We start from the raw sequence: 16,764 nt of genomic DNA, 5'->3' as shown, positions 1-16,764 counted from the left end.
CATACGTATTACTCACTTACATATATTATAAGCCGTGGATATTGCAATACTTTGAATTAACCGGTGTAACGGAGCGTTGAAATACGTGTACGATTACTTTCCATTGCCCCGGTTGAAGAGGTCCTGTAGTCCATTCCTCACATTACGCCTACGGAAGTGATGAGGTAACCGTAAGGCTCATTCCTGAAAACTGGATTGGAATACTACCAGCACATTTTCCGCGGAAAATGTCTGGTCTTTCCATAGCTGTTGACCATGTAGTGCGAGAAGCTTAAATCTTAAGAGAGTGTGGGATGGTAGACTAGGTACGAAGGAAAACGAGTTGTTTTCATTTTTCTATAAAAAAAAACCACTTTATTTCATTTAAGGTATAAAAATATTTCACTGTACAACATGCATATAGCAGACGATTGTTCGGGGGTCGATTAACGGGTCTTGGACTCCACCGCTGTTCTGACAATTTAACAAGCCTTGAACAATACCATAGAAAACATGACTCCGAGGTCTTGCCCAAAGTCGGCAAGACCCCGAGTTGCTGTGCATCCATCGAGTCCAAAATCTCGATCCTAGCTTTCGATCCGTTTCTGGTGGCTTGCAACTCGTCGTCAAATCAACCCCTCGTATCGTGACTCCGTCTGTCTAATGATGATGGGAAAATCCGCTGCTGTATGAGTCCTCGACGTTCAAACCGTGTCCGGAAGCGTAACCGGAAAATCCTCCCTCACCTATGCTGCTGACGACACCGCTTCCATAAGACTGGATACCCTCGTGATGAGAACCGTAGTGGACTGGTACCGCAACCGGAACCTTAACCGGGTATGGAACAGGCTTCTCAACGGGGTACGGGACGTGCTTCTCGACGTGAACGGGGTACGGTCTGTCTACCGGAACGCTGACTGGGTACGGAACCGGCTTCTCGACGGGGTACGGAACTTTCTTCACAACGGCGTAGGGCTGGGGCACCGGGACCTTGACTTCGTAGGGCACGGGCTTGGGCACATGGACGGGATACGGTCTGTCAACCGGTACCTTGACTGGGTACGGAACTGGCTTCTCAACTGGGTAGGGAACCGGCTTCTCCACCGTAACCGGGTACGGCTTCGAGACATGGACGGGGTAGGGCCTGTCAACGTGAACTTTCACGGGGTACGGGACGAGCTTCTCTACGGGGTAGGGCTGCGGCACGTGGACTGGAACCTTGACCGGGTAGGGTACCTGCTTCTCAACGGGGTAGGGCTGTGGAACGGGAACCTTGACGGGGTAGGGTACGTGCTTCTCTACGGGGTAGGGTTGCGGCACGAGGACCTTGACGGGGTAGGGACGGTCAACCGGGACGTGTACGGGGTACGGAACCTTCTTCTCTACCGGGTAGGGATGCGGAACGTGGACCGGAACTTTGACCAGTACCTTCACCGGGTACGGAACCTGCTTCTCTACGGGGTAGGGCTGCGGGACCGGGACCTTGACTGGGTAGGGTACCTGCTTCTCGACCGGGTAAGGGACTTGCCTCTCAACTGGGTACGGCACCGCCACCTTCTTCACCACCGTCACGGTTTTCACGTTCTCATGAGCACCGTCGCTTCCGTAACCTCCTCCCAAGTAGCCTCCGTAGCCTGCGTAGCTTCCGTAGCCTCCGTGGCCTCCGTAATTGTCAAGCGAGTAGGTGTTCAAGCCTCCGAGGCTCGATCCTCCGTATGAAAGGCCACCGTGACCACCCCCGATTTCGAGGCCGCTGTATCCGCCGTAGCCGCCGTAGCTGCCGTAGCTGCCGTAGTCACCGTAGCCACCGTAGCCGCCGGAGCCGTAACCGTAAGCATGGTTGATTCCACGCTTGTCTTGCTTCTTGGGTGATTCCGCCGATTTTGAACCTTCGGAAGCCGCAACCGGTGTCGCCGCCGATTCCTCCTTAGCGTTAGCCGCTACGGCGAGCGCTAGTAGCGCTAGTAATAGCTGGAATAGGAGAAAAAAAGTTTTATAAACAGCTGGAGAATCTCTCTCGGTTTCGACTATTCTATATACCCGAAAGCAGACAAAATTGAGAAAAAGGGCGTGATTCGTGATCGGGAAATTTTCACTTGTCGTATGTATAGCACTTGATTTTAGAGCTCCCGTATCGAATATCTCCCGATGTTATGGGTACACTTATAACGCGGTTTCCTGCTCGTTTCGTAACGACACCGCGGGCTGGTTGTAAAATATATCGTGTTATCGACGTACCAGGCTCTTCATTTTTGTGTTTCACGATGTTCTGGGTGAGTCCAGGAGTGAACTGGATGCTGATTGCCGTTGGCTCCGGGCCTTATATACGCGGCACACTTTCGCCTTCGGACGGGGCCCAGCCGCCTAGGCCCTACCCCCACGTCTCTTTGTGCGACGAAGTCGGGCCCGCCGATGAGGTCCTGCCTCTCCCCCTTAACGCTCGTGTGGTTTCGTTCGAATTTTTTCTTTTTTTTTCCCCTCTCTCTCTCTATCTCTCTTCACTTTTTTTACTCTTCCTTCTGTATTTCCTCTCCTCGTCTCTCCTCTTCTTTCGCTCGATTCACTTTTTTACCCAAAGTAGCCTTAGTAAGTTTCTTTCTCGAAGAGAGTTTATACACACTAGCGGCCGGTACTGGACGGTTAATTCAAACCATAGAATCGTCGAAAATTATGTAAAGGACGTCTGGGACGAGGCAGCGAAACCTGTACATGTCACACGAGGTCTTCTTCTACTTCTCTCTCTCTCTCTCTCTCTCTTTTTCTCAAGGTAGTTTGAATCTCGTTCACGAATTTCGCGTAGGTAGAAACCATTATTTCTCTCTACATGCATTTTATTTTTTTTTCTCCATCTCTTTTCCGCTTTTTTACGTATCGTATTGAAGCCTCTCTGCTCGAGTGAATCGGGATCCAGTATTTTAGATCATGCCTCCGGTGTTATATTTTGATGATAAATTTCACACGCCGTAAGATACGTAATAACATTACGTACGTACATATGCACACGTACGGTTTCTTTTTCTCTTGTCTATCAACTACGTGAAAATTCAAGGCTGCAAGTAAAAGTGTCTACTTATACACTTGATATTACGTTTGCCGTGATTTCGCGTTATATATAGGAATCGGATATATTCCACGGTTGACATAAGAGGCTCACTGTCGATGTGTGTGTGTGCAGATGTCGGAATCGGAGACGACTCGTTTTTCTTCTTTCGGTACGGCATTTTTTATTTTTTTCTATCTCTCTCTCTCTCTCTGTGTTTACTCCACTCCGCCACGTCAAACAAGATTGGTGAGATCTAAGAGCGAAAACTACACTATTAGATTTGTTTTTCTAACCAAACCTTACACTGAAAACTTACCAAATCGGTCGTTATTTATGTCTCACTTTTTTTACCACAGACGTTAATCCGGCCATCCGACTGTGGTTTGATTTTTGGTTTTGAATACTTGGTTATTTATTTATTTGTTTATTTTTTATTATTTATTATTATTTTTTACTCTATTAAAGACGACCTCCGGTATTTTCTCCTTTTTCAGTGAAAAGGATTTCATTTATATTTGAGGTTCTTCAACTTCGTACAGAACGGTATCGTCCTGTTAGCGAGGGATCTGTAAGTGGAATACAAACGCTTGTGCGAAGTCGAAATAATTGAACTGCTTCGTGAGGAATTTAATTGCTGATTCGTATTTTTTATAAAATCCACATTTATTGTAGCGAGGAATTCATTAGTACGCGTAAATGTCTATAAAGGTGCAAATTTCAGACTGTGAGGATGAACTTTTTAACAAATTCACGAACGTCACCCAATGATTTCGTTTGATTTATTTCAGAAATTTTGTCGCTGGTATTCTGCAGTTCCAAATTTATCGAGCTCTCTGCCAAGCCGCTGGTCAACGATCCCTTAACGATCCTCAGAAGCCACTGCATCGATGTGATTTCTACGGGAGCGGTGCCGCTGGCGGAATTTTAGGGTGAGTGAAAGCGGATTTTTTTTATCTACTTTCTATACAATTTATTAAAATGAGTAAGTGAGTAAATAAATAAATAAATGCATAAATAAGCTTGACTTGAATCGATAGGCTCAGAACTCCGAGAAGAAAATACGCGAGAATCAAGAAATTATTTTCCCCATATTTTCGATCATTGTTTTTCTCAAATGAAAAATATTAAACAAAGTTCCTCAGCGATAAGAAATATCCGAGACTCTAGCTATGTGTAACATTTACAGCAAGGGAAATATTACGCAGCAAATTTCGTCTTCCGTATTTATGAAGTCAAGATTTACGCAAGGTTCTTGTTTTATGGTAATGGAGTATATTTTTCCCGACGACAAACGATGGTCGATGAAAAGATATACGAGCCCTTTCTATCATGCGAAGTTGTTGAAAATTTAACTACAATTTGAAAGTTTAAAAAACTCGGCTAATCGACAGTCATAAAACCTGGAATTAATTATTCTTATCTTCGTTGACGAAAAAAGAAAATGTCAAAAGATTGAAATAAATAAAAGCACAGAGCACAGCATTCTATAATCATGAAGATTTCGATGATACCATACATATATCGATCCAAGGATATCGAGTCGGTAAAATTGTCTCCGGCATAAATTATCAACCAGAAGCAAAGCATAAAATGTATAAGTAATCCGAATTGAAAAGTGTCCGCCCAAAAAAGAGTAAGAAAAAAACAAATCATCACCACGATGATAATAACAACAAAAATAAGGAATTACAAAAATCGATACAAAATCGTTGATATCAGTTCTTGATCGGTAAAATAATCCTGAGAGAACCGACGTCGAGCCGTAAATCAATTACAAGACGAAGGTGATTAACGCGTTAGGAAATAATATAGAAGGATCTATAGATTACGTCGTGGAACACGGATTCGATCCTCGCCATTGCTCTCGTTTTCCTTCTGCACGTTATAGCTGCCGGCTGCAGGTATCGATCGGTTAGATCTCCGATCGCGATCGAACGAAGCTGTTGTGCGAGCCGCGTTGCAACGCGCCACATTCACAAAGTCGCGAATAAACCGTGGGGGGGATTGAAAGACACGGGAAACCGAGGCGAATTAAGGACCTCGTGCATGCCCGTTACAGGTATATTATAATATGCAAAGTGTAACACACGCGGGAATTGTCTCGGCGTTTGTAACACATTACATTATATTCCCACGTTAAGAGCCGGCATTTGCGGCCGACTTGCGCCAGCGGAAAGCTTGCCGCACACCCTCCGGAATATTTTCCAACGGACAAAACGCCGAGAGTATCCAAAGACAGACCCAGAGCTACTCTACGTATGCAAATTAGGAATCACGCGAATGTACGTATATACGCATATATCCATACACCGCGAAGTTAAGTAGTGCAAACAATGCAGCTGACGTAACGATTCTCGACGATGTTTTCTTTTTTTTTCACCTTATGAAACGTAACGGTGTAAATTTATATCGTGAAGTAATTTTTTCAGGCGAACGGGACGAGTTTTGCATTAAAAAAAAAAATTAATAAGATCCTACCTTCCACCATCTTGGATACAAGTGTCTAATTATAGAATTAATTGATTAATTATAGGTAGAATCCTCTGTGACTATGACTTTAATCATGATTTGCGGAGCCTGCGATATCTCGGAAACGGTGAAAGCCGATTTAGGTATTTCAAATTTGGAGACGATATTCTCGGATTAATTAACCTCTTTTTCTATCAAATCTTCTTCTTTTTATGAGACATGGAATTTAAAAAAAAGTCTTAAAACCTTCGACGAAGGATCGAATTTCGATTTTAAACAGTCGTCATTTTGTTGAGAAAAAAAAACGAATTCAAATGAAATTTCAGATTGTGAAAAAGAGGGTGAAATATAATGCGGATGCGCTGGAACTTGAAGATCAATGCTGGCAGGAAATATAAATTTTATTTTATATTTTTCTTCTTCGCAATAAAATGCGACAACGGTTCGTTAATTTTAAGAAAAGATCCGTTTTTGCTGACAGATCAGCGTATCGAGCAATGCGACAAAATGTACTGTAAAATATTTTCGAACCCGGATATAAGACGAGATTAATGGCGTGGGCCTCGCCTGGTTTCTGCTATAATTAAGAATATAGCAAATTCTTTGGGTATACTACGATTCACAAAGAATCTTTAGGAGGCTTTGACCTTTCCAAATTCTGTCTCCTTCAACTCTCATAGGTACGTAACGTGATATTTACATTCATTCGATTTTTATTCCTCGGAATTTCGTAGCATAATTTTTCCAGAATTATACAGGCGACAACAAAATACCAGTATAATAAACTCCTTGAAAAGTAATTGTGAAAAAACGAGTAGATCGCGATGCAAATATTGCAGTTGGCCTGAATTTGTTGAAAGTCAAAACAAAGCGGGGAAAAAATTGTTTGGGTTTGTAAAAATTGTTGGTTAAATTTTTTCTGGCCACTGTTTGAGATCCGGGATCCGATCGATTGAAACCTGTGCAATAAAATTCCAAGTAATTCGACTCGCCACACAATAAATGGCGGACTATCATTCGTCATTGCAAAGCAACATCTCGACTCGGGCCAATCATTGATCAACAATGGAAATGACGCTCGATTGAAATAATCAGATCCTAGGTGGTGCAATTACCGTCGATCGTTTGGCCGTGTACACGCCGATTCAAAGCAAATCACTCGCCGTTATAATTCACCTTAGGTATATAGGTTCAATTTGTGCAATGGTAATAAAATTTCTCATCTAATACGTTGACGAAATCGGTATTTCATACTGCCGATTTTTCTCTGCCCGAAACCGATCTCGCCTCGTTATCAAAAGGTTGCACAGCAATTGCCGTCCTGCGATTTGAACGAAAACGTAAACTGGTGAGAAAGGCTGGAGATAATAAACGAGCGCGTATCAAACCGGCGGCAAGATCGTTACGCAAAATTGCAATTTCCGTCGTCATAAAATTCGTGTTTTTTTTTTTTTTTTCTTTTCTCTCTTTTTCTCTTTTAGCCATAAAAGTCTCGCGGTGCTTCAACACGGTGAGAGCAATAAACAAAATGAGGCAACACCTTTCTTCGAGATCGGTATTAACAACGTTCAGATACGCCGGTAAAAATCTGTATCAAAAAGCTCCTATAAACCGAGAATTTTCTGCAGGGTGATCCTGAAAGCTCGGTCAATTCTCAGCTCGCGTGTGACGGGTTATTATAATACCTACCGATTCGGTGAACAGATCGGCGATCGGCGTTACGCAACGGCGATATGGATTACACGTTGTCCGGTTGACACTTCCTTGCGGGAACTCGAATCGCAGGAAGAAAGTGGACCGTTGTTGAAACGATCTCGCGTTCGCGATCGGCTGTCCAACACTCGACGTTTTTGTCCAGGAGCGTTCGAGTGTAATGAGAATAATAGAAGAAAAAAAAAATGAAAATTAATTATAACGAATATCCTGACACAGGGAGCGGAAATTACGCCTTGAAACCGTTTCGCGAGTCCAGCTGCGGGGACCGGATGAAAGCTGTGCTTACGCTGCCGATCGCGGTTAATTGCGTCGAACCCTTCGTTACACCGGGACAGCCTAGATAATGCAACGTTTTTCAATTGTTCACACGTGCCCGTATATTACGCCAGTGTTATTTTCTCACGTAGCTTAAATCGGTACGCAGTTACGCGTGTGTACGTACCTATTTTACAAACCCACCCGTCCATAGTGTCGCATTAAAGTCGCGTTACATCAACGTCCCCCATTCCTTGCGAAACTCCCGGCCAATACGCGGGGCGCAACAGGAGAGTGCCGATTTCCCCTGCGAACCGGAAATTATAAAATTCATAAATTACCACATAGGAATTCGCTGATTCATACCTATACCTACCCGCGTTTCCCATACCGCGGGAATATTGCAGCGGGACTTGAAGCAGGCGCTTTATTGATTCTCGAAATATACCGAGTGTGAACGACAAGTAGAAAAAAAGACACGGAGACGTGTTATTGATGAAGATAGGAAATATGGGGACGATTTTGTTCAGCGAAGTTTTCGTTGCGGGCATTCGGCGGACGCACGAGAATCGAGAATCCATAAATACGCATAATCAGTCTTGAAAGTCTTGATGATTTCTACCTGGTAATAACTTTTACTTATATACCAGATACATGTTAGAAATTATATGCTGTATCCCGAGTTGCTCAACTTTTAGCCAAGGTATTCAAGAATGCAGTCAGTCGCCACGTTATAAATATATATAAATATATATATACATTTATATACGGTTATTGGTCAGTCGAAAGAAAAAAATATATATTTCACTCAATATATTCCGTCGACGAAAGATCGACATTTAAAACGATAATTTATCGTACGATTTATCGTCAAATTTTGGCAAGCAAGAAAACAGCCCGATTTTTATCTCAATTCTATTTTTATACCGCTACCAGTTTCTTCTTACTTTCGATTTATCGTTTCGCGTTATTACTTATTCGTTTGAGAAATTGTTTTTTTTACCATAAATTGTAATAAAACTGGCATTTGCATAGCGAGAGATGTAAAAATGGCAATTTCCAAGCTCACAAACCGGTTTTTATTGCTCAAATGCAGATTATTATTTGCAATCGGTCATTATCGCTTCTTGGCCAATGTCCTACAGGCGCTACCTACGTAATTTTCACCGATAGACGATCTCAATTTCATATCCGTTTAACGTTTCGCACTGCAGACGTGTGACACCGTCTATTCCAACGTGTGTTTATTGATTCCTAAGTTTATAACTTGATGAATAAATTCAATTTCGTGACGGATGTCCGAAGTTATATTAAAATTCATCATTCCATTGATTTATTTATTTTAATTATTATTAAGGAGGTTCGTTGGCCAAAATTCATCGATACTTTTTATTAATTTTATTGCGGGATCGTCGCGCATTGAATATTCAACGAATTATTACAGTCTTAAACTACGAAATATGTTTCTTAAAGAATAAAATACTTGAATATACTAGAATTCTATGCTTCATTTCAAATCATCTCAAAATTACTAAAAATCTAGGTAAAATATTTGACTGATTTTACCCTTCAAATTCATAAAATGTATCAATTATTTGCCAACGAACCTCCTTCGGAAAAGTAAATTAAATCTTTACTCTGATCGAATGATTGTCATTTCTTCTTTCCAAATCAATTCGAAGCTCTGCAGTGGAGGATTAGTAATGAGTATAATGCGTAACGAATAAGGTAGAAATCTGTGATTCGAATAATTAGCGTTCAATATAATCACAGCGTTGAGCAACGGCGGTGAGTTTCCATCATCGCGATGCTCGCGGTGCATCGGGAACGTTTTTTTTTCCCCCTTTTTATTAATTTAAATAATGGTTAAAGAACCGGTACCGTTGGTACCGAAGCGTCGTAATTTTCGTCACCGTAAACCACGTATCATTATATCGTTTGCAGAAAGCTGTGTGCCTAGTTATTAAATTATACCTGGACTTGTCCACGCGATACTGGAATGTAAATATCTTTATCATCTTGACTTCGAATACGACAACGGATCATCGTTCAATTACGCTTCTCCGACCGATCACTTGGAAGGTGAAGGTGAAGAGACGCATCGTTGCGTCACACGTGGCTTACAAATTATGCGGTGTATCAAAAGCTTCCAGAATGAGGGATTCCAGATTTTTCATGCAAACCTATCGCACGGCTCGATCTCTCGGGTCGATGGAGAAACGACCTACCTCAACGATCGGAATCCCCTCTGCGATAAATCTCTGTTTGCGATGTCAATCTATACCGTGAACCGATTAAAATAGCCGTTACAAGTGGGCGTGGTTAAGGGAAATTTAACGCCTTTGATACAAGAGGTGCTCGCGAGAGCATGCTTATATGTTTTTTTATTTTTTTTATTTTCTCCAACGGCCTTGTTAATTGGAACACCAAAAAACCTCAGGCCGTGGATCTCGTAACGATTCACACGCGCGATTATGCCATAGTTATTTTCATTCTGTATGTTTATTTTTTAATATTCTTATTTTTTTTTCTTTCTCCGTCTCTCTCTCTCTCTCTCTCTGGAGAATATTTCATCCTGTCTATAATCGATTATAAGATGTAATCGAGAAATCGGCGAGATCTATCCACGATATTAACATCTACTACGATCGAATATTTATTACAGCAATTAGTTGCTTATACGTAGATGAACATTTTGATTTCTACGTTAATGCGTGTTACTATTTTGTTTTCATTTTTATTATTTTTTTTTTTTTGTCGTCCTTATACTCAGTTCATCGTAATATCGAAGAATTTTTAATCTCGGATTTAAATACTGCGTCGTAATTTAACCAAATTTACACGGATATAAAGTCCGATTTGACGTAGAGATGACTGATTAATGAGAACAAAATAAACAGTGTTCCGGTGTAATGAAACAACCAAAGTTTTGAAAACCGGTAAGAAAGGAGTTTATGAAAGTGATACGACGATTTATGCACAGTCGCAAATAAATATCTACACGTCTGTATACCTACACGAATTTATAATCATTCCACCAAGGATATTGCTGCAGGTATTAAACGTATGAAATTTTTGTCATAAATTTAAAACGCATACGGGCGGCTTGATCGTTCGGTTCATAGAAGAACGCCTGCGGCTAGCCAAAGTCGTCATGTGGCATAACGCACCGAATATTCGGTAATTAATATCGGTGCCTCTCTGGTCATTATAGGAGATTAATGGAGAAAGGATCGTCCATTCCGTGGCAGGAGACGCTGCAAGAAGCTACGGGTGAAGTGAGACTCGACGGTGATGCTCTCAGGGAATTCTTCAGGCCCCTTGAAGACTGGCTCAGAACCGAAAACCTCAGGACTGGTGAACTCGTCGGATGGACTTACGGTGAGTCACTGATTTCGCTGAGAGTTTGATTTGATTTAAGGTAGTTGATGCGCGCGAATCTGTACTTTTATAATTCGTTACATACGCGATAATCGCACGACGGATATCAATAAAATTTAGCTACTCGCGAGGTACGAGAGAATTTCCTACGAATTTCCCATGAATTTCCCAAGAAAAAAATCTTAAAATCACGACCAATAAGTTAGATGTGAATTTTTAATTTCAAGGTGTTTTGAAATTAAAAAAAAAATCAGTTAGATTTGATCCATTCTACTCTGCTTTGGCTTATTTTGTTTAACCAACTATATTCTATAATTTCATCGTAACGATTAATTTTTTTTTCAAATATTCGGTTGAATACTGCTATTTGTTGATACAAATTAACGTCTGTGTAATCTTGGAAAATTGAATACTGGATATGTAAGTATTATGAAAAAATTGTATCCTGGTGAGGTTGTGGAAAATAGTCAACTGAACAAAATGAGCCAAGGTGAAAGAACGAAGTCCGTCGAATCTGATGGATTTTTCTTACTTTTACAACAATTTGAACTAAAAAAAAAATAAATAAATTCGTATCCAAACTATTTTTTGTAATGTTTGGATTTTTTTAGCAGATATAAAGGAAATTTTCTAAGCTCACGAATAGATAAATGTCATTGATATCCGATATGCGATTATTGCGAATGGATTTGATTAGAAAAGTTCATTCAAATGAATTAGTTAACAATTTTTCATCGCCCGCAACTGGGAAATATTTGAAAAAACCTGTAGACTCACTTTCCACGTCATTTCTCCTGCAATCTTTTTAGCTTCCATCGTCATGCGAGAATTCCAATCACACGATCAGTATGCGAAAAACGCAGCGTTGTTTGAACCTGCCAAGCCTTCCCGTAAGCGCGGAAAGAAAAGTGGAGAAGATTTGCATAGACGCGGATGTTTGGAAGGCGGGAAAATTGGCGATCTGCATTATGTATCCGGGTCTCTTATCTTATCGTCCTGCACTTCCTGTTCTCGTTAAAAGCGTATTTCGTCACCTTTTTGCACTCCGTGCGCGGAATCGCGGACGGCAATCGCCTCCCGCGGCGGTTTCACCGCACTATTATCGCGAGGTGTAAAATAACGTCCGCCGTTCGTACTGACGACATTTAACTCTGTGATTTCAGACGGAGATTACTGCAAACGGAGCATTGAAACGGCCGGACTTCAGGTATACGGAAGCGGATTTTACAACTCTGCATTCACCGTCGAGTCGCCCACCTGCGCCTTGCTAATCACGATCATTTCAATTGCCGGTTGCTTAACGTCTTCTCTTCAAAGCGCAATCGTTCACCTATGAAAATAATTAGGATACGTGGTGCTCGTTAGCCGGAAAATTCTCGTTTTTTTCGATAGGCTTAACGCAATTGTAATCCGCCTGATTTCATCAGATTTTATCGAATGACCTCGTTGTATGGATAAATGAATCGGTTCGAGGAGCGGTTCATTTTCAACAGAAAGCAATCCAAACCGTGGTTGGAATTGATAAGGTGTTAAAAATGAATAGACGAACAGTAGAATCTTAGATGAGAGTTAATGACCCCCGAAATCAGTACATTGAAGAAGTTAACCGTTCTCAATAACGAGGTTGTACCCCGAACTGAGAAAAATTTCTAGTTATGTTTACTGTATAATATTTATACCGTTTTATTGTAACAATACCGATTATACTAAAGTATTTCTAGTACAAATAAACTATGACGGATGAAATATTTCTCGGTGTGACTTTAAAATTACCCGCGCAATATGGCTGATCAATATGGCGCCGAAAAGCGAACTATAATCGATGACAGTTTTAACTCAATTCACGCAACTACGAGAATACGGAAAACTCGGTGCAGGCTGTGAGGCTTTAATTGCTGGAAATGGAACGCGAACCGAGTAAAAAATCCTTCGAAAACGATACTTTAAAATTAAATACGGGAGAATTGAACTGTCAATTTTTCACCACCAGATGTCACCACAGCTGCGCAACATTTTTCGCAATTCCCATTGCGTAATTCTTTCCCTCGACAGTTGACATCGGCACGATCTTCACCGACGTTCGGTGAAAGAGAAACGGTAATTTCCGCCTGGAGCAATTCGACCGTGTTTTGCGGTGTGCGAATGCGTGTGAGGTAAGGTGTGCGGATGAAGGTGATTGGGGGGAGAGCTGAGGCAGGAAGAGGTGCGGATCGGGATCGGTACGATGCACCGAAAACTGGTCCAGCATCTCGAATCGCTTATGTAACCGTTACTACGACTTAAATCGGCGAGAATTGTTCGAGTGGAAGTTAAAACTCGCCCGTAGTGGAAGTCGGCGCGCGATTCCACGGCACGAAATGTCACGGGAACAATGCTCGGGGGATATCCGCCTCTCTATATACGGACACGCGAACACATTTTTGCAATTTCTTCCCTCTCTCTCTCTCTCTCTTTTTTCCTTTTCCGTACTACGTTCCATGGTTTTTTTTTCTTACTTTCGTTTATTCACTTCCTTTTGTATTTCTGTTGTTGATATTGTTTATATAATTGTGGCAGTGATTTAAGACACGGCTGCTTTCTCGAAGATCGCCAACTCCTCGGCAAATCCACCGTACGTGATGGTTTTTACCTACGGTTTTATTTACAGTCCGTTTACGGTATTATTTGCTGTACGAACGCGTCGAAAATTTATTTTACGCTTGAATTAGAATTCGGGAATAACCGTACTGTTCCCGATTTGCGGTAAACTTCGATCATGAAATTTTATCGCGAATCATTCGTTTCGGTTATATTCAATTTTCGCACCAAATCGTGAAGCCGAAATTTAGTATCTTGTACGAAAATTCATTCCCTCGTTTTTATTGAGCTCTGAATTTAAGTGGGAGTATAAATATTCACCAGAGATATATTTTTCGCAGTCGGAAATGTTATTCCGAGGTTTCAACTTTCGTCGCGCGGAATTTACTCCTTTCGTGTAAACGAGAGCGGAATAATCACAGCTCGTGGTTGTGTAAAAAAAAAAAAAAAAAAAAACAAAAAAAAAAAATCATAAATTTGAATAACTCGTGGGCGAAGGGTAAGCGGCGTTTGACCCGATGAAAGGAAAAAAAACAAAAAAATTCCTTACTACCCAGCAGGAGAAGACAAGGTTTCGTGATCGTTGTACCTAAAAGGTTATAACGCTGCGTCAACGGCGAATGGATGATGCGTGTTACTTCTCCAACGTTGTCGCAACGTACGTGTAGATATCTTATAACGTACCTGTACATAAACACGTGTAATACGTAGGTATAAGGCAGCTGGCACGTGAAATGCGAACGGTTAAATCTGTGTGTATAACGGTGTAAAAAAAAGTGAGGAGATATTATTATCGAGGCCAGTGCACATAAATTTCGCTCGTGGAATTCTTCGGCAAAGCGCGCATGCCTACAATAATTCTACCATTCTTATATATATGTATATATATATACATGTATAACAGAAACCGGAAGTAGTCGGTAAGGCAGTTGCCGGTTACGTCAGTACAAACCACGCCGCTTGCGCACGAGAGAAAGAAACTTACGCACTTTAAAATCGTCGTTGCAACTATTGCCGCATATTTGTCGCTAAAGGAATCGAGCCTCCGTTTTTCACCCTTTCATGTTTATCCATAAAAAAAATTCATTCAAAAGACGATAAACTAACTCACTCGCTAAATTCAAACTTGGAATTCAGAACCACATCGATGATTATGTAATAAGTTTGTTTATTTTTTATCTTTGAATTACGTAATTATTGCGCTTCGGTAGTTTTCACTAATTATTGCCGCGGTTTGACGTTGATACTGCGTAGCGTAGGTGTAGAAATTTTTATATCTTCGCGAGAAGGCGCGAAAATCTCATCACGTCGTCGTCTAAACAAGTCCACCTTTTCTATAATCACGCTTACCACTTGCGACGAAGAAGAAATTTTCTTTCCATCGTATATAATTGAGAAATACAAACCTGAGGAAAAAAATTTTCACTAAACATTATTATTCTCATTCGGTGGATTTGTAATTATTATTTTTTTTTTTTTTTCTTACTTACCGTACCGAATGTCTTTGATATGAAGAATTTGAAAGGGATGAAATTTCGTTTCAAATTACCGCTTTTGATCCAACCGTTTTATTTACGTTTGACGCCACTTCTTCAACTTTAAAACTTTAGCTCGCTGGTGGGATTTCAAAAGTTCCGGGTTAAACTCTGTAAGCATCGTAATTTTCTCCCTCTGATCTACGTAGGCGAAGGGCACAGAATTAGCCGACAATCTAATAAAGGGACGCGCAGCCTCTGGCCCTCATATTTTTAGCCCGTCATCTTCTCCGAAACAAGTGCATCACAAACGATATATTACTCCTCGTATCATCTACTGGTTTTCATTTTTTAAACTCGGAAATTTGTATAGAAAATTAAATTTCTCCGAAGGTCAAAATTTCGTTCCCTTTATTTTCTTCTCTTTTTTTATTATTTTTAGTTTTAATACGACTTAATATCAATTTGTCTTTAGAGAATAATGTACTGAAACTTATTTATAAGCCCTTTTTATCAGATTCATACTTCATAAAAGTTCTTCTTCGCGTATCTTCTCGTGAATATTTATCAATTATAGCGTGTGTCTCATTGATTGTAATATACGAGTAATGGATGTGATAGACGTTCAAAATCAGCGTCTGGTCGTCATTCGTTCGTCGACGTGTAATTATAGACGATAACTCATTTATTATAATTCTATCCAAGTGTGCGGGAAATTGTAAACGAAGCCATATAAGTAAACAAATTTTAAAGAAAACGTCCCGATTAAGCACACGATAAATCATCGATATTTCTTAATTATCCAGATATTTCTCGCAGCTTAACTTATCACTGTATAAATATTCATAAATTAATGTTATACGATTCTCTTAACGTGTATATTAACCCAAGTTTGATATTTATAATATAAAGTACGTGCAGCATGCTTACGTTAACGTTATACATACGTAATTGTAGAATTTTAAACGTATATATATATATATATATATATATATATATATATATATATATAACTTGAATCTTTTTCCATCAATAGAATAAATGAAGTGAAATTATAAAAATAAGGAATAATAAATAATATGTCTGATTTAAAGTGCATGTCAATCTTCAATACGGTACCAAACTATAGACGATCAAATCGAAATTAAACAAACGGCCGCCGGTTCTAATCTCAGCATGGAAAATATAAATATCTAATTGTCATGAACTGAAGGCAGGAATTTGGATCATCGGATGAAAATTGTAGAGTTCAATAAATTGAGGTTCCAAGTAATGAATGAATTACAAAAAAAGTTCAATTGTGTGGGGGTAAAGAATAGATAAGAATATTGGTTAATCGGCAAACGAAACTTCCAGCATAATCCCAATTTGCAAATTGTCGATAAATCTCTTCGCGTCAGAGATTTGTAATTTTTCTTGACGACCACGTGATTGTAAAATTTCTTCATTTCTTTTCGTAAAATTGTTGACAACGATGGAAGGATTGCACAAGAATACGAAAAAGGTTACAAGGTACGTTTGTAAGAGTAAACAAGATTTAATCTCTCAAAATATGTCACGCATCGTTGAATTTCACAATCGTGTAGAATTTTAAAACAAGTTTTGTCGAAATGCGTATGACCGAAATTAATGTCGAATGATTCACCACAGAGTCGTTATTCATCTTTAATGTCACTTCTATAATATTTTCTGTTTTCATTTTACTCACACCGAATTTCGATACTAAAAATTCTGCGTTTCACCCAAGGTGCAACTGTACTAAAATACGATAAAGCATAAATAACTAGCATATGATTATTCATTCATTCGCGAAAGGCACTTGAATTCCGGTGCTTGTAAAAAAAATGTCGAGAAAACTGGAACAAGTGA

The 16,764-nt window shown here is 40.1% G+C and overlaps 2 protein-coding genes across 2 annotated transcripts in view; one reads left to right on the top strand and one right to left on the bottom strand.

Annotated features, from left to right (window-relative positions):
- Ance-3 (angiotensin-converting enzyme Ance-3) overlaps nucleotides 1–12,591 on the top strand; it is a 44,837-nt gene extending 32,246 nt beyond the window's left edge. Inside the window, exons 11-13 of the mRNA XM_046621232.2 lie at nucleotides 3,811–3,951; nucleotides 10,677–10,843; nucleotides 12,007–12,591. Of these exons, the coding sequence (XP_046477188.1) occupies nucleotides 3,811–3,951; nucleotides 10,677–10,843; nucleotides 12,007–12,179 (481 nt within the window). The 3' untranslated portion in view covers nucleotides 12,180–12,591. The remainder of the gene's footprint in view (nucleotides 1–3,810; nucleotides 3,952–10,676; nucleotides 10,844–12,006) is intronic.
- Nucleotides 323–2,378, bottom strand: LOC124216585 (mantle protein-like). The gene is made up of 2 exons (XM_046621242.2): nucleotides 2,218–2,378; nucleotides 323–1,950 (listed from the first exon to the last, which is right to left on the bottom strand). Exons 1-2 carry the CDS (start codon nucleotides 2,227–2,229, stop codon nucleotides 640–642), a joined length of 1,323 nt encoding a protein of 440 aa, XP_046477198.1. The 5' UTR covers nucleotides 2,230–2,378; the 3' UTR covers nucleotides 323–639.
- Nucleotides 12,592–16,764: the final 4,173 nt, after the last annotated feature.

This window comes from Neodiprion pinetum, chromosome 4 (genome assembly GCF_021155775.2).
Source record: "Neodiprion pinetum isolate iyNeoPine1 chromosome 4, iyNeoPine1.2, whole genome shotgun sequence".
Lineage (NCBI taxonomy): Eukaryota > Metazoa > Arthropoda > Insecta > Hymenoptera > Diprionidae > Neodiprion > Neodiprion pinetum.
Note: the sequence above shows the minus strand (reverse complement) of the source record. Positions and strands in the feature narration are given on the sequence as shown.